Source organism: Microchirus variegatus (assembly GCF_963457635.1).
Source record: "Microchirus variegatus genome assembly, chromosome: 13".
In the NCBI taxonomy this organism is placed as follows: Eukaryota; Metazoa; Chordata; class Actinopteri; order Pleuronectiformes; family Soleidae; genus Microchirus; species Microchirus variegatus.
Genome location: NC_139814.1, coordinates 27,440,165 through 27,464,479, shown reverse-complemented (window position 1 = coordinate 27,464,479; position 24,315 = coordinate 27,440,165). Strand labels below are relative to the sequence as shown.

The 24,315-nt window shown below is 41.6% G+C and overlaps 1 protein-coding gene across 2 annotated transcripts in view; it reads right to left on the bottom strand.

The window, feature by feature from the left end:
• LOC310936036 (chloride channel protein-like) overlaps positions 1–24,315 on the bottom strand; it is a 28,542-nt gene that overhangs the window by 2,747 nt on the left and 1,480 nt on the right. The window contains exons 2-23 of one of the 2 annotated variants that reach the window (XM_083900058.1): positions 21,070–21,361; positions 20,849–20,980; positions 19,870–19,998; positions 19,627–19,760; positions 18,417–18,494; positions 18,185–18,263; positions 17,470–17,598; positions 17,174–17,258; positions 16,089–16,190; positions 15,913–15,997; positions 13,157–13,315; positions 9,818–9,887; positions 9,143–9,253; positions 7,777–7,990; positions 7,545–7,678; positions 7,352–7,443; positions 6,556–6,639; positions 6,199–6,286; positions 4,869–4,951; positions 4,222–4,266; positions 3,392–3,496; positions 1,725–1,811 (exon numbers count right to left, since the gene is read on the bottom strand). In XM_083900058.1, coding sequence (XP_083756184.1) covers positions 1,725–1,811; positions 3,392–3,496; positions 4,222–4,266; positions 4,869–4,951; positions 6,199–6,286; positions 6,556–6,639; positions 7,352–7,443; positions 7,545–7,678; positions 7,777–7,990; positions 9,143–9,253; positions 9,818–9,887; positions 13,157–13,315; positions 15,913–15,997; positions 16,089–16,190; positions 17,174–17,258; positions 17,470–17,598; positions 18,185–18,263; positions 18,417–18,494; positions 19,627–19,760; positions 19,870–19,998; positions 20,849–20,980; positions 21,070–21,361 — 2,517 coding nt within the window. The remainder of the gene's footprint in view (positions 1–1,724; positions 1,812–3,391; positions 3,497–4,221; positions 4,267–4,868; positions 4,952–6,198; positions 6,287–6,555; positions 6,640–7,351; positions 7,444–7,544; positions 7,679–7,776; positions 7,991–9,142; positions 9,254–9,817; positions 9,888–13,156; positions 13,316–15,912; positions 15,998–16,088; positions 16,191–17,173; positions 17,259–17,469; positions 17,599–18,184; positions 18,264–18,416; positions 18,495–19,626; positions 19,761–19,869; positions 19,999–20,848; positions 20,981–21,069; positions 21,362–24,315) is intronic. The other variant, XM_083900059.1, reaches the window with a different exon arrangement.

Below are 24,315 nucleotides of genomic sequence, written 5' to 3'. Positions count from 1 at the left end.
GAGCAGGAGGGGTATAGAGGAGGAAGAGGAGGAGAGAGGAGGAGGAAGAGAGAGCAGGAGGGGTATAGAGGAGAAAGAGAGGAGGAGGAGGAGGAGGAGGAGGAGGAGAGAGGATGAGAGAGGAGGAGAGAGGAGGACGAGAGAGGAGGTAGAGAAAGCAGGAGGGGTATAGAGGAGGATGAGAGGAGGAGAAAGAGGAGGTGAGAGGAGGAGGAGAGAGAGGAGGAGGAAGAGAGAGCAGGAGGGGTATAGAGGAGGAAGAGAGGAGGAGGAAGAGGAGGAGGAGAGAGCAGGAGGAGTATAGAGGAGGAAGAGAGAGGAGGAAGAGGAGAAGTATAAAGGAGGAAGACAGAGGAGGAGACAAGAGGAGGGAGATGAGAGAGGAGGAAGAAAAGGAGAAGGAGGAGGAAGAGGAGGAAGAAAGAGCAGGAGGAGGAGGAGAGAGGAGGAAGAAGAGGAGGAGGAGAGAGAGAGCAGGAGGGGTATAGAGGAGGAAGAGGAGGAGAGAGGAGGAGGAAGAGAGAGCAGGAGGGGTATAGAGGAGAAAGAGAGGAGGAGGAGGAGGAGGAGGAGGAGGAGAGAGCAGGAGGGGTATAGAGGAGAAAGAGAGGAGGAGGAGGAGGAGGAGAGAGGAGGAGGAGGAGAGAGCAGGAGGGGTATAGAGGAGGAAGAGAGAGGAAGAGTAGGAGGAAGAGAGAGCAGGAGGAGTATAGAGGAGGAAGAGAGGAGGAGGAAGAGGAGGAGGAGAGAGCAGGAGGAGTATAGAGGAGGAAGAGAGAGGAGGAAGAGGAGAAGTATAAAGGAGGAAGACAGAGGAGGAGATGAGAGGAGGGAGATGAGAGAGGAGGAAGAAAAGGAGAAGGAGGAGGAAGAGGAGGAAGAAAGAGCAGGAGGAGGAGGAGAGAGGAGGAAGAAGAGGAGGAGAAGAGAGAGAGCAGGAGGGGTATAGAGGAGGAAGAGAGAGGAAGAGTAGGAGGAAGAGAGAGCAGGAGGAGTATAGAGGAGGAAGAGAGAGGAAGAGTAGGAGGAAGAGAGAGCAGGAGGAGTATAGAGGAGGAAGAAGAGGAGAAGTATAAAGGAGGAAGACAGAGGAGGAGACGAGAAGAGGGAGATGAGATTGGAGGAGGAGGAAGAGAGGAAGAGGCAAGAGGAGGGAGATGAGAGAGGAGGAAAAAAGGAGAAGGAGGAGGAAGAGGAGGAGAGCAACAAGCGAGAGAAAGAAAAAAGTAATGAGGGCAATAATGAAACATCATGGATTGTGACGCTAAAAAGAGGAAGAGGAGGAAGAAGTAGAAGAAGAACAAGAAGTGGAAGATGTCGACGATGACCGCAGCAACAGGATTGGTCTCAAGAAGCTGTTTTTAGCTGATAGTTTTTCCTCGTCGATCATCACTGATCAGTATCAATCAACACTGTATCAAACGCTGTAAAAATCAATATTCACGTTTGATTTGTTCTCTCGTTTGTCTCGTCAAACACGAGGAAACTCTCTGGATATTTAGTGATTCTCAACCTGACGACTTCACTGACGTCAGAGAAAACACAGGAAATCACATCATTCTGTGAAATGAGCAGAAAACGTAAACTGTTACGTTGACATAAAGTCATATAAACTCTTAATTATCTCCTAACGTTATCCATCCCTAAATAAAGCTTTTATAGCAAAGGTTTTTGAGAGCGTAAACATTATAATAACAGTTGGCGTCTGTGGTCGACCTTCTTACCTCCTTCAGCGCCACCACGCCCACCAGTTTACCGATGCTGGTCACGTACGCGTGACTGAGGCCCAGCAGTGAGAAGAGAGTGTGAGTCTGTGGAGACACAGAGAAGGAGAAGGTCACGCCTCAGATTACCACAAAACAAGCGCTCCCTCACTCCTCCACCCCTCCCTCCTCCTCCTCCTCCTCTTCCTCCTCCCCCTCGCAGCAGAGCGACGATTTACGGAGCTCAGTGTTTCCCAGCGTCAGCGACGTCTAGACACAGAGGTAGAAGACGAAGATCACTGACGATGCTGCAGGAGGAGGAGGAGGAGGAAAAAGTCCTTCAACGTGGTGTGAATGGTTGTTTGTCTCTACATGTGTCCCTGGGATGGACTGGCGATCTGTCCAGGGACGGACAAACGGTCTCGGAGTTAAAAACAAGAATTTGTGCAAGAAGCCTCTTGTTAATCCCTCAGATTATTATCATATCTGTGTCTTTACCGTCATTTTTGAGGCCGTTAACGTGCATAAAATCTCCAGAAACTGGGCACGGAGGTCAGGTCTGGTGAAAATGCGATATTGGCATAGTTCCCAGACCTGTGCGTTGCTCAAGGGCTCTACGGCAGCGCCCCCCTAAGGTGAAAACAGAGGCAAAATTGAGTTCCACCGAATTTCCCGAAACTCGGTGCGACGATGTTATCGACCAAGACGAACAAAAAAGTCAACCGTAACCATGGCCTCAACTCAACAGGAAGTCGGCCATTTTGGAATTTTGGCTTCTATTTTTGGCTATGTGAATGAGCAAACTCTTCAGAGCGCGTTTGTCAAAACACATCAAACGTGAAAAGTTAACGAAGTGTTTTGCGGTTTTAAAATGACGTGGCCACGGCAACCCTGAGCGTTTTGGGCGCATTTCGACCATTCGCCACAAAACAGGAAGTGCCCTGTGACTTCGGCATACGCCGAGTTCCACCGAATTTCCCCGAAACTTGGTGTGAAGATGTTATCGACCAAGAAGAACAAAAAAGTCAACAGTAACCATGGCCTCAACTCAACAGGAAGTCGGCCATTTTGGAATTTTGGCACATTTTGCAACATATCGAATAAAAGTCTGACTATTGAGTGAGGGGGACACTTGTGTGATGGACACTTGTGTGGGGGACGCGAGGGACCACATCATGAGTGCATACAGTCCTAGTTTAAAAGTAGAGTGTTGCAAACTCAAACTTTGTACGTGACATTTATAAAGTGAAAATAAAGAGGAATAAAGTTTGCTCTCAGTTTCACTGAATATAAATGAACTGTGACTTAACTTTACATAACGCTGCATATTTCAGTGTTTAAAAAAAGAAGCGGTGTCTCATATCCACTGTTACATAAATAAAGAAAAGACAAAAGCGTCTCTGGACGACACCGACGACGACTCCCACACATGAAAAACCTGCTGCTGTCGACAGACGACAGGAAATAAAAACTCTCCTCTCGCTCAGAAAACATTAAACGTCGCTGCATAAACGCAGAGTGAATAAATCCCAGAGACTCCGGTGGAGTCAAGGTCGTCCTCGTCCTCGTCTGGACGACACGTTACAGCTAAAATAAACTACACAAATAAATAAAGCGTCCTGATGAAATTACTCAGGCAGCGAGGACGACCTCTGTGACCTCTGCGACCTCTGCTGCCCGTCACGTACCTTGTGTAACGACGTCCTCTCCACCAGCTGGAAAGGTGAAGGGTCGACTCGTATCTCGTCGATCTCCATGGGCTTGTCCATCTCGTCCTCTTCCCACGCTTTGATCTGCGGCGACAAGGTCGAGACAAAAGGTCACGGAGGTCAAATCCATGAAATCAATCTGATTGTGAACGTTCTCCTCAGACGTGACGCGGATTATTCTTTAATTCTGATGCGAGGAGACCTTTTAAAGGTCCAGTCTGTGACATTTCACACAGATTAAACTGTTCATAAGTATGTTTATATTAGAGCAGGGAGCTCAAACTCAACATTTAACCTCAATATTCCATCATGTCATCAAAATAAATGTGTTTGGAATGACATATACTGTAGATCACAAAACAGACTGATCAAATCAAGAATAATGTGAGAAATCTCTCATTTAATGTAACTTAATGTTATTATTATAATAAAAATGAGAAGGAGGTCACACTTCAGGCCGTATGGAGTCCACTGATGGGCCACATGTGGTCCACGGGCCGTGTGTTTGAGACCCCTTCTATTACAGATGGAGCAATAATCGCCAGTTTTGGCCGATAATATTTATTTAGTCAGTAAATAATTATATAATAATGACATATTTTTGTCACAAAATGTTGCTCTTTCCATTCAATTATTGTTTTGTGTATTTAATATTTAGTTTATGCGTTATTTTTATTGAAACTAAGGTATGTAATTGACAGAGTAGAGAAAAAACATTATTTTTATATTCCAGAGTTTACTTTATGAACAAGCCATCATCATCATCATCATCATCATCATCATCATCATCATCACTATCATCACTGTACCTCTTCTGGAGTCATTGTGTCCAACAGTGGAGGAGGACATGGTTCCTGTGAGACAGAGAGAAAACACATCAGAGATGAGACTAACACATGATTATCTTCATTATCTGATTAAATCTTCACATGTTGATGCTTTCAAACGTCTTGATTTGTCCAAAATGTGGTAAAAACAACTCAATTTGAAGTTGCTTGTGTTGAAGCTCTTGGTGGAATCCGCTCTAATGCGACAATTTGGCCCAAAATGACTGTTTGATCCAAAATGGCTGCCTTCCTGTTGGGTTAAGGTCATACATCCAAGAGACTTTTCTCTTTATCTTATCTTGATAAACATTTGTGCCAATTTTCAGGTGTGTCAGTAAAAATTTAAAATTTGGGGGCGCTGTGGAGGCATTTTTGTCCTGAGAGACTCAAAGGACGTTGTTCTCCGTCACCACCAGGGGGCGAATAATTCCATATAGGCCACTTCAGGGCGGGATTATAATCTAGATAAGCAGGTGGTGCAGTGGAGTTTAGAAAAGTTTTTGTTATACATCGACGTGAGCTGCAGTGACACGGTTTGGTTCTGTGCTGCCAAAAAATGACTCAGCATTTCTGTTCATAACACACAGACAGACACACACAGACACACAGACAGACACACACACACAGACCTGTGACTGTCCCTCTGTCTGCCTGTTTGCAGAGGTGAAGAGATTCCTGAGCGTCTTCCCCACAGACTGCAGAGGACCTTTATCTGTGACACGAGCAGAGAAAGACGTCAATACAATAACACACACCTTTCTCTAATCTGGATTACTGTAAATGTTGAACATGTTGTAAGTTTATGGGCAGCTAAAGTGTTTTTTCCCCCACAAACAGCAGTAAGATGTAAAGACGTAAAGGAGAAGACGGCGAGCTCCTGACACCATCTGGACTCTGACTAAACGCTGAGTCACTGCAGCCAGAAGTCATAATGTTAATAATAAAAAATAAAATGTGACTGCCTGGTCTGAGGCGAGCAGGACTTGTCTGAAAGAATGAGCGTTAACGTGATGAAGGAGCCAGAAGGATTTAAATGTGCAGTGTAACAGAGCTGAGGAGCAGAAATCACTAACTGTTAACGTCATGGAGACGACGCTGACACAGAGAAGTGGAACAAACTGGTTATATTATAAGTCCACATGTTTTATGTTATTCTCATTATCATTTCAGCTGTTAACTATGTTCTTCATGAGTTGATTGTCATTATTAAATATTTTAAATACACTGTAAAACAACTTAAATATCACTGTAAAAACACTGTAAAACAACTTAAATGTCAATGTAAATACACTGTAAATATACAGTAAATATCAGTGTCAAAACATTTTAAATATCACTGTAAAAGATGTTTAAATATCGCTGTAAATGCACTGTAAAAACATTTTGAATATTACTGTAAATACACTGTAAAAACATTTTAAATATCACTGTAAATATACTGTAAAATACACTGTAAAGATCAGTGTAAAATCATTTTAAATATCAATGTAAATACACTGTAAAAATACTGTAAATACATTTTAAATATCACTGTAAAAACACTGTAAAACAACTTATATGTCAATGCAAATACACTGTAAAATATACAGTAAATATCAGTGTCAAAACATTTTAAATATCACTGTAAAAGATGTTTAAATATCACTGTAAATGCACTGTAAAAACATTTTAAATATTACTGTAAATACACTGTAAAAATATTTTAAATATCACTGTGAATATACTGTAAAATACACTGTAAATATCAATGTAAATACACTGTAAAAATACTGTAAATACATTTTAAATATCACTGTAAATACATTTTAAATATCACTGTAAATACACTTGTAAAATAGCATAATCTACCGTTTATGTTCTGTATTACATGATCTTAAAATACACTTTATTGCTATGACATTGTTAAGAAAGAAAAGGTCTACAGTGAGAATGTGTGTGTGTGTGTTGGTCTGAGCTCACCAGGGTCTGGATGGTTGTGGTCTGATGAGGACTCCATAGGTTTAGGAGGAGGCAGTGGTCCGTTCCTCTCCTCCACCACAGGACTGTCCTGCAGACAAAGATCTCACCTTTAACTTCACGTCAACATTAACATCATCAATAAAAACACACACACATACGTCAAAAGCAAATAAAGCGAATAAAGGGCAACTTATTAAAGCTGAGGCAGACGGGAAAAGTCACAGCAGCAACAATGACGGCGGCCACTAGTGGAAACACATAAAACTGCAGTCAAACACATCATCCATGTCACCACTGTTGAGGCTAAATCATTTTAAATAAACACACACACACACACTTAAAAGTCAAGAGTCTCACTTCGTTTCCATCGTCGTCCTCATCATCATCATCGTCCTCGTCCACGAAGGCAAAAGACTCCCAGCTGTGTTTCTGGTTCTGCTCCTGAGTCCACCACAACAACAACACACACACACACACACACAAACACAATACCACAGTTTTAAACACAATCATTATAAAATCTTCTTAAAGTTCCAAAATCGACTTAAATCTACTTAAAGTTTCAAAATCTACTTAAAGTTCCAAAATCTACTTAAAATTCCAAAATCTACCTAAAATTCCAAAATCTAGTTAAATTTTAAAATCTACTTAAAATTCCAAAATCTACTTAAAGTTCGAAAATCGACTTAAAATTCCAAAATCTACTTAAAAATCCAAAATCTACTTAAAATTACAAAATCTACTCATAGTTCCAAAATCTAGCTAAATTTCCAAAATCTTTTTATAGTTCCTAAATCTACTTATAATTCCAAAATCTACTTATAGTTCAAAAATCTACTTTAAGTTCCAAAATCTCATTTAAGTTCCAAAAACTTCTGATAGTTCCAAAATCTACTTAAAATTCCAAAATCTACTCATAGTTCAAAAATCTACTTAAAAATCCCAAAAAAATGTATAGTTCAAAAATCTAATTAAAAATCCAAAATCTTTTTATAGTTCCAAAATCTTCTGATAGTTCCAAAATCTACTCATAATTCCAAAATCTACTTAAAGTTCCAAAATCTACTCGTAGTTCCCAAAAAGTGCCATTAATGAAAGCTAATTTTAATTATTTAAATGAGAAGCTAACTGCAGGTGTTTCCAGGTGTTTCACCTGCATGAGGAGCCTCCTCTCTGGTGACAACCACCAATCACAGAGAGCCAGGAGCTCCAGGCTGTCGATGCTGCCCAGCAGGATCATCGACTCTGGAGGACGCGAGAAGAAGAAGAAGAAGAAATCATCATCTAACATGATCATGATAATGAAGACAGACTCAGGAAACTCATGTGCTGTGACATGGTTCTACCTTTAGAGTCGACCAGTGGGATGGATTTGAGCAAGGACGAGTCCAGCAGGAGTTTGACTTCCTTGTACGTCGACTGGGACGATATGAATTTCACGTCCCTCACCATGATGTCGCCGACGAAGATGTTGTACTGACTGTGTTGGTGGAAGAAAAAAAGGGGTAAAAATCACTCTCAAACAACATAAATCCTTTAAAAATCCAGAGCTTCAGTCTGTGTGGATCCATCTCACACCTCATGTGTCCGAAGCCCAGTTCGGGCAGATACGGCAGCTTCTTGACCTGGATGATGGAGTCGTAGAGGGACGGCTGCAGGCCCTGGGCCACCATGTTGGCCAGGATCACGGCCACCATCATGGGCAGGATGTGGGAGATCTGACCCGTCAGCTCAAAGCAAATCACCGCCGTGGACACCGTGTGAGTCACGGCGCCCGTCAGCGCCGCCGCCCCTGTAAGAGATATAAGGGATGAGATGAGGGTGAGGAGGAGGAGGAGGAGGAGGAGGAGGAGGAGGAGGAGGAGGAGGAGGACAGAGAAGAGACGAGGCAGGGGAGGAGAATATCCTACACCAAACCTCATAGAGAAAATCAGGGATTTTAGCTCACAGGGACACAGGAGCTGCTGGTCTACTGCTGCCTCGTGTGGTCACTTTGTGTCACTAACTTCAACCCAAATGAAGAATTTTAGATGCCGAATTCACGAGAATAAGACATTGTAAGTTAGTGATGGAGGCAGCAGTGGATCAACAACTCCTGTGAACTCCTGTGTGCTGTGATGTTAAAATCACTGGTTTACCCTATGGGCTTTGGTGTGGGAGAGTGAGTGGTTTGAAAAACAGATTTTAACCACTTAACAAAAGACCCGCAAAATAGAATTTATGTCAGTTTAAGTCTACAATATCTACGTCACATGATCACGTCTTTATCTTCACTGTTAGACAGATTTTAACAATAGGAAACTGAAGTTTGTAAACCACTCACTCTCCCACACCAAAGCCCATAGAGAAAATCAGTGATTTTAACATCACAGCACACAGGAGTTTTTGATCCACTGCTGCCTCCATCACTATGTTCAAATATGACATTATCAAATTTCGTATTGTAAAATTCTTCATTCAGATTCAGTGACACAAAGTGACCACACGAGGCAGCAGTAAACCAGCAGCTCCTGTGTCCCTGTGAGCTAAAATCACTGATTTTCTCTATGGGGAATAATAAAATAAAAAGTGAAGATGACAAGTAAAATATAGCAATTACACTGAAGATGAATCAAAAAGAATGAAGAAAACAGGAGAATCAATCTTGAATGAAGGAGAAGGAAGAACAGAAAGTGTAAAAGCATCTTTGAAGTGACAGGAAATGATTGGAGAAAGAAAGATCAGAGGAGGAGGAAGGAGGAGGGAGGAGAGATCTGAGGTGTGTGGTTCTACAGGAACGAGGAACTCAAGGAAAAGGCCGTGGAGAGAAGATCAGGGGAAGATCAGAGACTGTGACATTTATCTGTCAGAGAAGAAGTGACCTCACACTCTGACAAAGAGGAGGAGGAGCTGAGGAGGAGGAGCAGCTGAGGAGGAGGAGGAGGAGGAGGAGAGGGAAACTAACCAATGACTGCGTACCCTCCAGGGATGATGCGGTACAAGATGCCGTCAAAGACGATGCCGTGAGGAAACAGCGTGGCCATGATTTCACCCACCAGCCTCCCGAACGCAGCTCCTACACAACAGCTGTGATATTAATGCTTTTATCTGCATTTTCCTTAATTTCAGCTTCTTAAATGTGAATATTTTCTAGTTTCTTCACAAAGAAATCACTAAAACTGAATAATTTTTAGAAAACAATCCACAGATTAATCGATTATAAAAAAATAATCTTGAGATCGAACTGTAAATCAGTCGTGAAACTGCAAAAGTGGATTTTTAAAAGACAGAAAAAAACAGGAAATGTGTTCAAAATTATACAAACTTTAAAATCATTCCACGGTTCTCACCTTCGTTAAAATAAAACTGTTTAAATGACAAAAAAAAAGCGTTTGCTGATTTGTGTTTTGTAGAAGCAGAAAAAGGTCAAAAGGACAACAGTGTTAAAAGCACAGAGATGCATTTATTCATGAGAAGTTGTTGTGATGAATATTTTAATACAAACGAACAGAAACGACTGCAAATAAACTCAGATTCCTGTAAAACTCATCTACATTTAGTTAGAACTTTAGGAACATTTTCTAATTAGAATATATTTTTTTACGATGCTGTACGAACAACACAGTGAGTGTTTGCTCACCCAGTATGAAGACGGGCATGAAGGCTCCAGACGGGATCGGCATGGTGGTGGCCACAGCTGACATCCAGAACTGGAACATAAAACACGTCAGCGTAAGTCTACGACGTCTTTAAGAACATGTTCACGTCTTTATCTCACTGTTAGGCAGACTTTGAAGTTTGTAAACCACTCACTCTCCCACACCAAAGCCCATAGAGAAAATCAGTGATTTTAGCTCACAGGGACACAGGAGCTGCTGGTCCTGGTTCTGCTGCCTCGTGTGGTCACTTTGTGTAACTGAGGTCAATTTGAACAAATATTTTTCAAAGCCGAATTCACTAAAATCAGTCATTGTAAGTTAGTGATGGAGGCAGCAGTGGATCAACAACTCCTGTGAACTCCTGTGTGCTGTGATGTTAAAATCACTGGTCTAACAGTGAAGATAAAGACGTGAACCCGTTTTTAAGATGACGTTAAAGCATCAATACCTCATAAAACCACACTTTAGCAGCAAACACCTGTGTCTTAAGTTGACATTTAAAGGGACACTGTGTAGTATTTATGGGTTTATATGACCCAAAATCCACTTTTTTATACATATTATGTGCTCCTGCATTGTCTAGTCGCTGTATAATGGTTTTTGTTTCATTTTCGTAGTGTTTCAAAAAGTCATGTAAAATAACGTGGTCGCGGGCCGCGGTTGCATAGCCACTGTTAGCAGCGAGACGCCATGTTTCTACCGGAGCCTGTAAGGACAAACGCGAGAGAACAAATCAAGCGTCTCTTTACTTGTAGCTGAAGTCCCGCCTCCACTCGGGTAGCTCCGCCCTCTCCCTAACCTCACGAACCTCATCTGCTGACACGGAGAAAGACGACGAGGACGACATTTGACCGGCTGAGGACACCGTAGCGCTCAGGGAAGGGAGGGGGTGAGCAGAGGAGCAGTTCTTTGTTGTAAATTTCAGCCTCTCCTCTAGATGGCACTATAAACTACTTACTTCACATTTAATCTAAAAACAGTCTTTTTCTTCCTCCCCAATATCTACTCTTTTATGCTGCAGCAGGTCACTGATACCTGATACTAATTAGATCACTTCCAAGATTGTGTGTCGCATAGCAACAGGAATTTTAGTAGGAAAACACACTTGAGAGTGTGTGTGTGTGTGTGTGTGTGTGTGTGTGTGTGTGTGTGTGTGGGAGGGAACCCAGTCACCTTTGTTGTCCTTGAGCAAGGCACTTAAATAAGCTGCAGAGCTCGACGCTGTAGCTGCACAGGAATAAACTCTGTGTACAAAGTAGAGAAAAGAAAACTCCTCCTCCTCCTCAACACTGTTAATTAAAAACCAAAGTCTTCACTTTGAGCGCTGGTGTTTGTCTCCACACAGACACAGACACAGTGTGTGTGTGTGTGTCAGAATGTGACTCGTCTGATAATACGCTTTGTTCTTCCACAGTCGACAGCTGTAATCAGTACCTTCATACAAGCTCTGCACTGTGTGTGTGTGTGTTCTTGTACGTGCATGTTTGTGAGGACCAAAAACACATAAAACATAAGGAGTGAAGACATTTTGTCCAACTTTTAAGGGCATTTTTGGAGGTTAAGGTTAAACAAAATGGTGTTTAGGTTGAGGAGTGTCCTCAGTAAGACTGCTGTGTGAGAATGTGTGTGTGTGTGTGGCAGACCACACACTGAGCTTTTTCTTTCTTTTTTTATTGAAATTTTACCAGCGTGGATTATTATTGAGAGGTTTGTGATGAAAACTCATCACTGTTCTCATGACAAGACTCACACTGTTCATCCTCACTGTCAAACACAAACAAGCAGGAAACACCAAACACACACACGGCTTCACACAGTGTCACAAATCCTGAGAAAGAGGCGAGTAAAGAGAGCGACACACACACACACACACTCTGATCAGTGTGTGTTAAAAATAAAACAGAGGAAACACAACCACGGCTCTGAGACAGAGACACAGATGGAAGTGAGACATTTATAGTCGCACGTGGACAAATCTGTTTAACTTCCTCCATCGCTGCAGAGAAGAGGTGGATCAATGACGATGATCGATCCTCCAGAGCAAATAAAGACGTATTCATTAATAAATGAAGTCAAACTACTTCACGTCTCCTCACAGAGGCAGGATGAGACCTCTGGATGGAGTTAGAAGAACATTGTTGATGAAAGAAGAAGGTCAAAGCTGAGAAATCATGAGCAGAACACTGTGTGGTGTGAGCTTCTGTGATCTGTTGTCTCTGTTTCTTCACGTCTTCACGTCTTCACTGTCCTCGAGCCTCAACTCTGCTGAAACAGGAGGAGGAAACAACTTGGGATTGTTTTCTGCAGCCAACGACACTAAAGACCACAGTCTGGACTGAAGACAACTTGTCTGGACTGAAGACTGAATACTGAAGACCACAGTCTGGACTAAATACTGAAGACAAGAGTCTGGACTGAAGACCACAGTCTGGACTGAAGACCACAGTCTGGACTGAAGACTGAAGACCACAGTCTGGACTGAAGACCACAGTCTGGACTGAAGACTGAAGACCACAGTCTGGACTGAAGACTGAAGACAAGAGTCTGGACTGAAGACTGAAGACCACAGTCTGGACTGAAGACCACAGTCTGGACTGAAGACTGAAGACCACAGTCTGGACTGAAGACAACAGTCTGGACTGAAGACTGAAGACCACAGTCTGGACTGAAGACTGAAGACAAGAGTCTGGACTGAAGACAACAGTCTGGACTGAAGACTGAAGACAACAGTCTGGACTGAAGACTGAAGACCACAGTCTGGACTGAAGACTGAAGACAAGAGTCTGGACTGAAGACAACAGTCTGGACTGAAGACTGAAGACAACAGTCTGGACTGAAGACTGAAGACCACAGTCTGGACTGAAGACTGAAGACCACAGTCTGGACTGAAGACTGAAGACCACAGTCTGGACTGAAGACTGAAGACAACAGTCAGGACTGAAGACATTTTATGTACTCTTTTTATTTGTGTTGTTTGTCTACCATAAAAGGAAGTGACATTTTCTCTTTCTTTACAGTCATGGTTATACTGCCACCTGCTGACCTGCACATATTTTCAAAAAATATCCACCTACGTGTGGATGTGGCCTCGCTTTTTATTTCCCTGCTGAACTCCATAATCGACTATCAGCAGAGGGATAATGGTACGGCTCATAGAAGAGTAAAAGATTCTGTACATAATCAGATTATTTGAGTCTGGCTGCGTCATTCCAAAGACTATGTGTGTGTGTTTGTGTGTGTGTGTGTGTGTGTGTCATGAATGAAAGCAGGAGAGAGCTGTTGACCTTGGACAAAGACACACACAGTCTACAGTCACACACCTTCATGATGAAGAAGAGCAGCAGGATGATGAAGACGCTGACGTCAGGATGCATCCAGGCAGCAGAGAGGCCCAGACCCACAGGAGGAGGAGCAGCTCCAGAGATCTTTGTCCACGTGAAGTTGTCAAACAGGGAACTGATGCACTGTCTGGGCATCAACTGAGGAGAGAGAGGAGGTCAGAGAGAGAGACGTGTAAACCACTCACTCTCCCACACCAAAGTCCAGAGAGAAAATCAGTGAAATTTTAGATCACAGGGACACAGGAGCTGCTGGTCTACTGCTACATATTGTCTACATATTGTAAGTTAGTGATGGAGGCAGCAGTGGATCAACAACTCCTGTGAACTCCTGTGTGCTGTGATGTTAAAATCACTGATTTTCTCTATGGGCTTTGGTGTGGGAGAGTGAGTGGTTTACAAACTTCAGTTTCCTGTTGTTAAAGTCTGTGTAACAGTGAAGATAAAGACGTGAACGTGTTCTTAAGATGACGTAGACTTAAACTAACACAGATTTGTTTTTTTTAAGTCTTTTTAAGCACTCGTGCAGGTTGCAGATGTAGAGGTGTCAGATTCTCATCCATCCACACTTGAAAAAACCTGCACTCTCCCTTTTAAAGCAATAAGGAGGAAACGTATGAGAAAGTGAGGAAAAATTGGAGGAAGATTAAAGAGAAAAGAAGCAGAAACAGACAGGACTTGATCAGAGGAGCAGAAGTGAACCGATGATTTCATCCAGTGACTCATTCTCTTCACATGACTCACAACAAGTGACTAATTCACTTCACAGGTGTGAATAATTCACCACCGCAGGACGACTTCACCTGTTTCTACTTCCTGCTCAGGCAGAAAGCAGCTGTTTAAGCTGGTGAGGAGAATCTGCCGCGAGACTCAGTGGAGTGAGACGCAATAATAGGCTTTAGTGGAGTGGTGGGTTCAACAACCACCGCTGAGTTTAATCTGCTGTCACTGAACTGCTGCTGCTGCTTTCATCTCCCTGAGCTGTGGCATCAGCCACGACTGGACTGACTTCACTGTGTCAAACAAGGAGAAAAGCATTCAGGAGCAAGTCAGGTGGTTTTCACACCTAAGAGTTTCTGCTAGACTCTGTACGATTGAGGACTGGGTTCAGTCAGGGGTTACAACATTCAGGAGAACTTCTGTTTCCTCCACGTAAGAGCAAAACATGGAGCTGCAGCAGAGGTCGGTTTCAAATTCACATCTCCACAAACCAACTGGACTTTCTGGGCAAACGAACTTGGAGGCTCTTGGTATATAGAAGCTTCAAGAAAAGCAGCTGGAGCTGCTTCAGAAGCCGAGTTTGTCCTGCAGAATCTTCTCTACTCCTTCACGGGAGATGTTTAGAACGGTCAAATGTCCGTCATCCATCACCCTGTGGTGTCTGTGGCAGGACGTCCAGACCTTGGTTCATCTCCTAGAGTCTCCTTAACCCTCTTGAATTCACAGTAGATAAAGCTGGAGCATCTTCTCCTAATATAGCAACCGTGTCCTCGGAGGCGAAAGTGCCTTTTTCTGCAGATGCTTGGTGACACCAGTGTGTGGGAGGAGAAACACCTCGTCATCTCCTCAGCTCAGGTAGATTTAAGGTGAAAGCTCAGTCACACACACACACACACACACACGGTAACAAGTCAGCTGCTAAAAGTTAACCATGTGTTTTCACACGCGCTCAGAATAGATGGTTCTGTGTGAACCATGTGAGTGAACGTGTTTCCATACGTCTGTCATCGACACCCTTCAGCACCAATGTTTCACACGTTCATCGTAGAAATGTCTCGCACCTTTTCAACAAATCACTTTTTAACACGTCAGAGTTAAATCTATGAAAGTAGACGTCTGTCTGTCTGTCTGTCATTTAATCACATAAATGTACAACCACTTGACTTCAGCTGTCTCACGGAGAACGCCAGGACTGGTGGTTCAAAACGTACAAACAAAAGTTCCAAAATCTGCTCATAGTTCCAAAATCTACTTAAAGTTCCAAAATCTACTTAAAGTTCCAAAATCTACTTAAAGTTTCAAAAACTACTTAAAGTTTCAAAAACTACTTTAAGGTCCAAAATCTACTTAAGGTTCCAAAATCTACTTAAAGCTCCAAAATCTACTTAAAGTTCCAAGATCTACTTAAAGTTCCAAAATCTACTTATAATTCTAAAATTTACTTATAATTCTAAAATCTAATTATAATTCCATAAGCTACTTAAAGTTTCAAAATCTACTTAAAGTTCCAAAATCTGCTTATAATTCCAAAATCTACTTAAAGTTTCAAAATCTATTTATTCTTAAATCTACTTATAATTCTAAAATCTACTTGTAATTCTAAAATCTACTTAAATTCTCATTCTCACTTATAACACTTTTCCATCACGACTCGACTCTGAGCTGAGCCGATACTAAACTGTGATGTCATCAGACTGCCGGCCTCTGATTGGTCAGAGAGTGTCGTCACTGAAGAGTCATGAACTCGACGTCCAACTGTAGATTAGAGTTAAAAAGACTTAAAAATCCTGAAAACATTCACGTTCATCTCCAACATTGAGCAAAGCAAACCGATCGATCGTGACCACGTTCAGTAAAGCAGCAGATGAGTCCTGAAAACACCTTTGCTCCGTGTGGTAGTGAAGCATCTGCTGAGCTAAATAAACATCTTTGTTTCCCCGCTGGTGTTTTTAAAAACATGCTAATGAAGTCACAGCTGCAGCTGTAACACCAACACATTCAACCACATGACCTCTGACCTCTCCAGCCATGAACTGTCCAAACCCGGGAGGGAAGGTCAAGGTGGCGATGATCAGCGTGATCACGGCGGGAAACAACAGACGACTGGAGAGAAAACAAAAAAACACAAAGAAAAGTCAATGAGACTGAAGTGTTAATCTGAAACAATAATCCCACTCTCTCTGTGAGGACTCACTGTCTGGTGAGGAAGCGCGTCATGGCGTTCTGTCGCCTCATGAACAGAACCACTTGTCTGTTCAGGTAAACGAAGAACGCTCCCAGGAAGCCGCAGGAAATCCTGCAAAACAAACATAGAGACGGGTGAGAATCAGTGGATCAGCTGTAAACATGGAAATATAAATCATTCAAAACGGTCTAAAATGACTGATATCAGCATCTGTATCGTACACAAAAAAGTGGTATGGTCCTATAATATCCATACATATAATATCTCTGTAAACTCTATATCACTTGTCAAACCCGCCACGTCATTTTATGTGGCCCGCGTTAAAAGAGGTCTATGCTGCTTTAAGGCGTGCGTTGACCATAAACTACATTTCCCACAATGCATGGCGATTGTGTTATCCACAAAGTGATGGCACCGCCAATAGATCGCAGTGTATCATTGTATATGCATCATGCGATGAGTGAAATTGGATAAGTAATAAATACAGAAAGTTATTTATCAATACGTTACGGAGTAGTTATCTTTATTTTACATTATATTTGGTTACATTTAGTTACATTTATTCTGTATGACAGTTACATCTGGACCTTTAAAGGGTAACCATTATGCTGATGTGGCCCTCAGTGGAAAATGAGTTTGACACCACTGCTCTATATATTCTGGAAATTGTAGATTATGTGTACTATATATTCTATTTAACTCTATTAATGCATGGTTATTATTTATTATCCTTATCTTTTCTCTCTTGCTGCTGTAACGCTGTAAATTTCCTCACTGTGGGACGAATAAAGGACTAACAAACACGAGAGGAAAAAACGTGAAAAATGTTTCACAAATCTCCTCCAAGAGCAGCAAAGTTATGTTAATTCATGAAATACAACAGCGCGTGTGGTTCTGTTTTATTAAATGTCGATTTTCTAACATTAAGGGATGAAAATGGTCATTGTGTTCACATTTACCGCCCCTGATGTCCCTGAAATAAGGTAAAATAAACTAATACGGACACATATTTAAGAAGATTTTCTCTTCTTTTCCCATCTCAAGTAAAATGCTCCATCTCCACTCTCACACACTGGTGTTTTGTCGTGACTCACCCGATGATGGCGAACGCCGGCAGCTCCTGAAGGTCGAAGGGGAAATCCATACGGAAGTTTGTCCTGAACAGAGCCGTGATGGTGACTGAGGAAGAGGAGGAGGAAGAAGAAGAAGAAGAAGAGGTCACATTTTCATTTACAGGTCACAGAATTCAATATAACATTCTTTATGAGACGGCGTGCTGCTACAGGGTGGTGGAGAACGCCATCTAGTGGAGGACAGGCCAAGGCCAAGTCCACCTCCGTGAATAAAATCAGATATTCTAATAATGTTGGTAAAACGTGTCCCGTCACACCTGCGTCTTTGTTAAACACTGATAAGACTCTGAAGATGAAGGCACTGAAGGTGGCAGCGAAATATCCTCTCCAGTAGTTTCTCACTGCAAAGTAGGTGGACGTGACCTCGATGCTGAAGAGCACACCTGCTCAAAGACAACACACAACACAGAAGGACAGAAGGACAGGAAGTCGTGAAGCAACTTAACACACTCGCATGATAAAATCTACGTCAGTTTAAGTCTGGGATGTCTTTAAGAACATGTTCACGTCTTTATCTTCACTGTTAGACAGACTTTAACAACAAGAAACTGAAGTTTTTAAACCACTCACTCTCCCACACCAAAGTCCATAGAGAAAATCAGTGATTTTAACATCACAGGGACACAGGAGTTCACAGGAGTTGTTGATCCACTGCTGCCTCCATCACTAACTTACAATGACTGATTTTAGTGAATTCGGCATTTCAAATATGTAATTTAAACTAAACTCAGTGACACAAAGTGACCACACGAGGCAGCAGCAGACCAGCAGCTCCTCTAAAATCACTGATTTTCTCTATGGGGTCAATAAAAGTCAGAGATAAATAGTTTTAAGTGTTTTTTTCCTTGCGTCTCCGCTGATTCTAATGCAGCTGCACTTCAATAAACCTGAACTATCCCTTTAAGTTTTAAAAATTTTCTCCAAATTTTCTGCCAAATATTTCAAACAATAGAAAGAGTAGAGACAGCTTACCTCCCAGTGGAGTACCAAAGCAGCAGCCCACCCCAACAGCGCAGCCTACTGTTAGGATGTCTCTATAACAGTATGGATTCTACTGATCCAGACAGCAGGAGGAGGAGGAAGAGGAGGAGAGAGGGTTGAGATGTTGGAAAAGTAACATATATATATATGTATATATATGTATATACATATATATATATATATATATGTGTATACATAAATGTGTAACGTGACATCAACGTACCTGATAAACTCCTGAAAAGAAGGACATGAACCTGCTGAGGACGGCAGCACAGATACTGGCGATGTGGACAAACGGACCCTGAGTAGACGAAGAGGAGGAGGAGGAAGAGGAAGAAGAGGAGGAGGAGGAGGAGACACAATTAACTGAATGTACTGTACATGGAGTACAAAGTACATAAATACCCTCTACCTAAAACTGAAATTAAACAAGATATTTATTCATTTTATTGAGGTTTCATTTAGTGGGAAAACACATCCTGGAATATGTTACTGATTTCCAACATCACATTTTATACTTATACACTTATACAAGTATACTTTCAATAAACTACTTTCACTTTGTATAGAAGTACCATCAAATAATTGTTTTTAATGTTGTTTTTTAAATGAATCAATTGTTTTGGTGCCGATCTGTTAATTTCAGTATAAGCTTACATTGGCCATTTATAATACAACACTGCCACCTAGTGGATGAACAGAAAAACATACACGTGTCACAGAAAAAACGGGTCAACAATGAAAATTAATAGTTTCAAAAAAAATTATTGAATGTCACAATCTGAGAAAACCTAACTTTATTTTATCGAGTTTCTAACAGGTTTTAAACGGTACATTTTTTTTAACTAGGGTGACGAACATAACTTTTTACTTTGACACAAAGTATTGTGATTTCATTGATTTATTGAAGTGTACTTTACACTGTGAAACAACAGGAAAAACCCAAAAAACTCCAAGGGATGAATTAAAGGTGGCAGGAGGATTTTGGAATTCTAAGTCGATTTTGGAATTTTAAGTCGATTTTGGAATTCTAAGTCGATTTTGAAACTTTAAGTAAATTTTGGAACTTGAAGTCGATTTTGGAATTCTAAGTTGATTTTGAAATTCTAAGTCGATTTTGAAATTCTAAGTAGAGTTACGTCGATTTTGGAACTTGAAGTCGATTTTGGAACTTTAAGTAAATTTTGGAATTCGAAGTCGATTTTGGAATTCCAAGTCGATTTTGGAATTCTAAGTCAATTTTGAAATTCTAAGTAGATTTTGGACCTTAAAGTCGATTTTGGAATTATACGTCGATTTTGGAACTTGAAGTAGATTTTGGAACTATAAGTAGATTTTGGAATTATAAGTAGATTTTGGAGAACAGTTTAGTATAACTTTTAAACACATCACCAAAAACACACACCTGTGGCCAAAATGATGGATAAACTCACCTCTTTACCGACTGGCATGCCACTGCCCAGAGCAGCGGTCAGACCAATCACTTTAGCGACAAAGGCCTTGAGGGTCAAATACTCCTTGAGGACCACACCTCGCAGGATGGTCTTCAACTCTGGGATCCCAGAACCTGGAAGAGAAGGTGACATTCGCTCAGAGTCGAGACGAACGATGACACAAATATGAGGAGGAGGATGAGGAGGAGGAGGAGGACAAAAAAGGAGGAAGGGGGTACAGACCGATCGCTTGAGGAGAAACCAGGTGACAGAAGAGGGAGGAGAAGAGGATGAAAATCAGGGGATATGAAACCCAGGCCAGGTACTGCAGAGGGATGTTCCCCCTCAGCTCCCCGTGAATCCACTTATACGCTGACGACGGAGTGACGTGAGGGAACGATTGAGATGAAGAAGAGGAGAGAGAGAGAGAAAAGGCATGAAATGAAACAACGTGAAGACAAATCCACACCACGACGATGGAAAAACGTGACTTCAACTGTTGAATTTTGAGTAGATTTTAGAATTATAGGGAGAATTTGGATCTTTCAGTAGATTTTGGAATTATAAGTGGATTTTGGAACATCAAGTAGATTTAAGTAGATTTTAGAATTATAAGGAGAATTCGGAATTATAAGTGGATTTCGGAATTATAAGTAGATTTTGGAATTATAATGAGAATTTGGAATTATAAGGAGAATTTGAAATTATTAGTATATTTTGGAATTTTAAGTTAATTTTAGAATTATAAGTAGATTTTAGAATTATAAGGAAAATTTGGAACTTTCAGTAGATGTTGGAACTTTAAGTAGATTTTGGAATTCTAAGTAGATTTTGGAACTTTAAGTAGATTTTGGAATTCTAAGTAGATTTTGGAATTTTAAGGAGAATTTGGAACGAAGTAGATTTTGGAACTATAAGGAGAATTTGAAATTATTAATAGATTTGGGAATTTTAAGTATATTTGGAACTATAAGTAGATTTTGGAATTATAAGTAGCATTTTTAAGTCTTTTTAACTTGAATCTATAGTTGGACATTGTTGACTTTAACTATTTGATACTTTCTTCTCCTCAGTAGACATGTTGGCGATAGTTTGGGCTGAGACTTTAGATATTTCACAAAACTTAACTTAAGACAAAAGTATGGCGGGGTGAAAAAACCGTGTGGCGTGAACTGGGCTCTGCAGAAACAGCTGCAGACGTCAGATTATCGTGCGTCCTTACCTTCCAGGCTCTTGGCGCTGGCATAGTCCATGGTCCAGCTGACCAGCGCCATGGTGATGCCCAACAGAATCAGGAAGATCCAGTCTTCTCCCAACCTGGTGACGAGGAACTGCTGCACCCGTGCTACACAATCTGAGAGAAACCACAGGAGCTGACACACACACACACACACACACACACACACACAGATGTGAGGATGAACCTCCCTCAGCGTTCCTCACCTCGACACTTGGAGTACGAGCGTTTCTTCTTCAGAGAGGACGTGAAGTCCGGCTCGGCCGTCTGCTCGTCGGCGGCCTCCGTCTCCATGTTGGACTGGCGGCGGTTTCTTTGCCTGCTGTGGTGTCCGTGGCGACCGTGGAAGCCGTTCTGGCAGCGGCGACCGTGCACGTGCCGCGTCTTGGCATGGCTGCGAGGATGGCTGCCGTGTTTCTTGATCTGTCGCTCTGCTAACAGACGCGTGGCCTCACGTCTGCCCGAGCCTCCCTGGTGTTCCTGATACTCCCCATAGAGCTGTGGACGGAACGGGTCAAAACGACCGTTTAAACGCGAGTGGATCCTGATCCAGTGAGACTCAAGTCTCTTTCAGGCAGAACACATCATCAACATGAATCAACATGTAAAACAGCTGCTGCAGGAATGGAAATACGAGCTTCAACGTGTGGATTAAACTCCATGAAAATTGACTGAATTGTCATTTGAGGGGCTTTTCTTTGAGTGTTTTCATGTTTTCACCAAGTGGAACAGTTTGGTTCAGTTTGGTGCAGTTTGGTGCTGTACAGTACGTATTTTTTAACTCACCATGAGGAAAACTACCAAAATAACCAGGATGGAAATTTAGGGTTCCATTTTTTGGCACCCTTTCCTTGGTGTACCAGAGTAAAATGGCGCTAGAATTTGGAATTATAAGTAGAATTTAGAACTTTAAATAGATTTTGGAACTTTAAGTGGATTTTGGAACTATAAGTAGATTTTGGAATTATAAGTAGATTTTGGAATTATAAATAGATTTTGATCTATAAGTAGGTTTTGGAATTATAAGTAGATTTTGGAATTATAAGTAGATTTTGGAATTATAAGTAGATTTTGGAATTATAAATAGATTTTGATCTATAAGTAGATTTTGGAATTATAAGTAGATTTTGGAATTATAAGTAGATTTTGGAATTATAAGTAGATTTTGATCTATAAGTAGATTTTGGAATTATAAGTGGAAGTCTTTTTAACTTTTTCACTCTGCCTCATTTGGACCAGGTTTTGGTCTCCATCAGGACCACATAAAGGAACACACATACACACACACACACACAGTCATGTGGTTGCTGTGTGAGCAGTCGGCGATCAGTGAAACCTGAGCAGCGACAAACACAGCGAGTCGACACTGAAAACAAACGCAGACAAAAGAGCTGACACAGATACTGTGACCTGGTGGGCGGAGCCACGCGTTTCCTCTTCACGCTGTGTAACTCACACTATTCTGCTGCTGACCTAAGCAAGTGTTTCACACCTCCTCACACCTCCTCACACCTCCTCACACCTCCTCACACCTCCTCACACCTCCTCACACCCAAAACAGTCTCCCTCAGCCTGGGACAGAAACATCCAACACTGACTGTTTGGATTTAAAGAGATAGTTCAGTGTTTGTGGATGAGATATCGATGCGAAGCCAGAACCTTATTTTATCCACTTAACAAAAGACTTATAAAATCTATGTCAATGCAAGTCTACGATATCTTTAAGAACATGTTCACATCTTTATCTTCACTGTTAGACAGACTTTTCCTTGTGTAAACTGAAGTTTGCAAACCACTCACTCTCCCACACCAAAGTCACTCACTCTCCCACACCAAAGTCCATAGAGTAAAGCAGTGATTTTAACATCACAGCACACAGGAGTTCACAGGAGTTGTTGATCCACTGCTGCCTCCATCACTAAGTTCAAGCGTCTTATTTTAGTGAATTTGGCTTTTAAAATCCTTCATTTTGACTTACCTCAGTGACACAAAGTGACCACACGAGGCAGCAGTAGACCAGCAGCTCCAGTGTTCCCGTGAGCTAAAATCACTGGTTTTCTCTATGGGGTTTGGTGCAACAGGAAAAATAATTATGTAACCTCTAATAAGCACAAACTAGTTCATAAACTAATCATAAAATCATGTTTCGCAAATTTAGGAAGATTTTATATTTGGAAAAAGGCAAGGTAAAAACCGGCAAATCAAAGACAAAAAAGGACATTGATTTAAGACAAAATTTGGCTGAGTTGTAAGGTGTTTTGAGATAAAAAAAAAACAAAAAAACAAATAATAATTAAAAACTGAAGCAATGTTATTTAAAAATAAGAGTGTTTTAAAAGTTGTGGGTCGGTTTATAAGACTTTATTTATATTAATGGAAAGCTCAAATACAATCATATATTCTTACGTTTGTAATAATAAAGTTATTTGATTCAAAATTCCCCAAAAAACTGACATTTATTGGTTTTGACAGGAAGTGGTTTCTTCTTTAAACGTAAACAGTGACACTGAGGTCATGTAACAGAGAGGTGTGTGTGAAGTCATGTGACTGCAGGTGAACAAACACCTGGAGCATCTGTCACAGGTATTCCCTCGTATGTAAACACAGTCAGCTGTTCACCTCTCTGTCTGTGGACTTCCTGTTTTCCCTGCGCTGACACTCGACTCTTCCTGAATCACTTGTACTCATTTACCCCCGTCATCCCGTCATCCCGTGCCCTCTGCTCCGCTTCCTTTCTTTCCCTCTCTCTCTCTCTCTCTCTCTGCCGGTGAAACACTACTCTGAGATAAATTTAGATCCGCTGTGATCCAGTCAACCTCATTGCATTTCCCACACCTCCCTCTCTCTCTCTCTCAGCGTATTCCCCCGTTTCCATTACGTCTCCTCTTTCCCCGCCTCCTCCTCCCTCCACTGTTTACAGACAGGAAGGAGAAAAAAACGATTAACATACTCCCCCCCCCCCCCCCCCCGTTCTTAAAAGGTTTCCTATCTAAACACTATTATATCAGGCCTGTATGTGGCGCTGTAACACACAACAACAAAAAACGAAGAAGACGATAAAGCTAGCGCGATGTGTATGAAGTCCAAACACAAGGAAACGCAAGAGCAGGAAAGAGGCGGAGCTATGACGTCACATTTATCCAAAAACTTGTTCTTGTGTGTACGAGTTCTGATGAAGTTGTTTTTAAACAGCTGATTTGAACCGGATTTATCACTTAATTTGTTAATTAAAAGGTTTAAAAGCAACTGTTTCTAACAATAATCTTCATAAACACTAGTCCTCAGAAATCAGGATCTGGCTCATTAGGACCAGGTTGTGGTCTCCATGTCCTGACGAGGTCAGTGTTTATGACAGAGAACGAACACACACACACACACACACACACACACACACACACACACACACACACACACACACACACACACACACACACACACACCCATCGGCATTG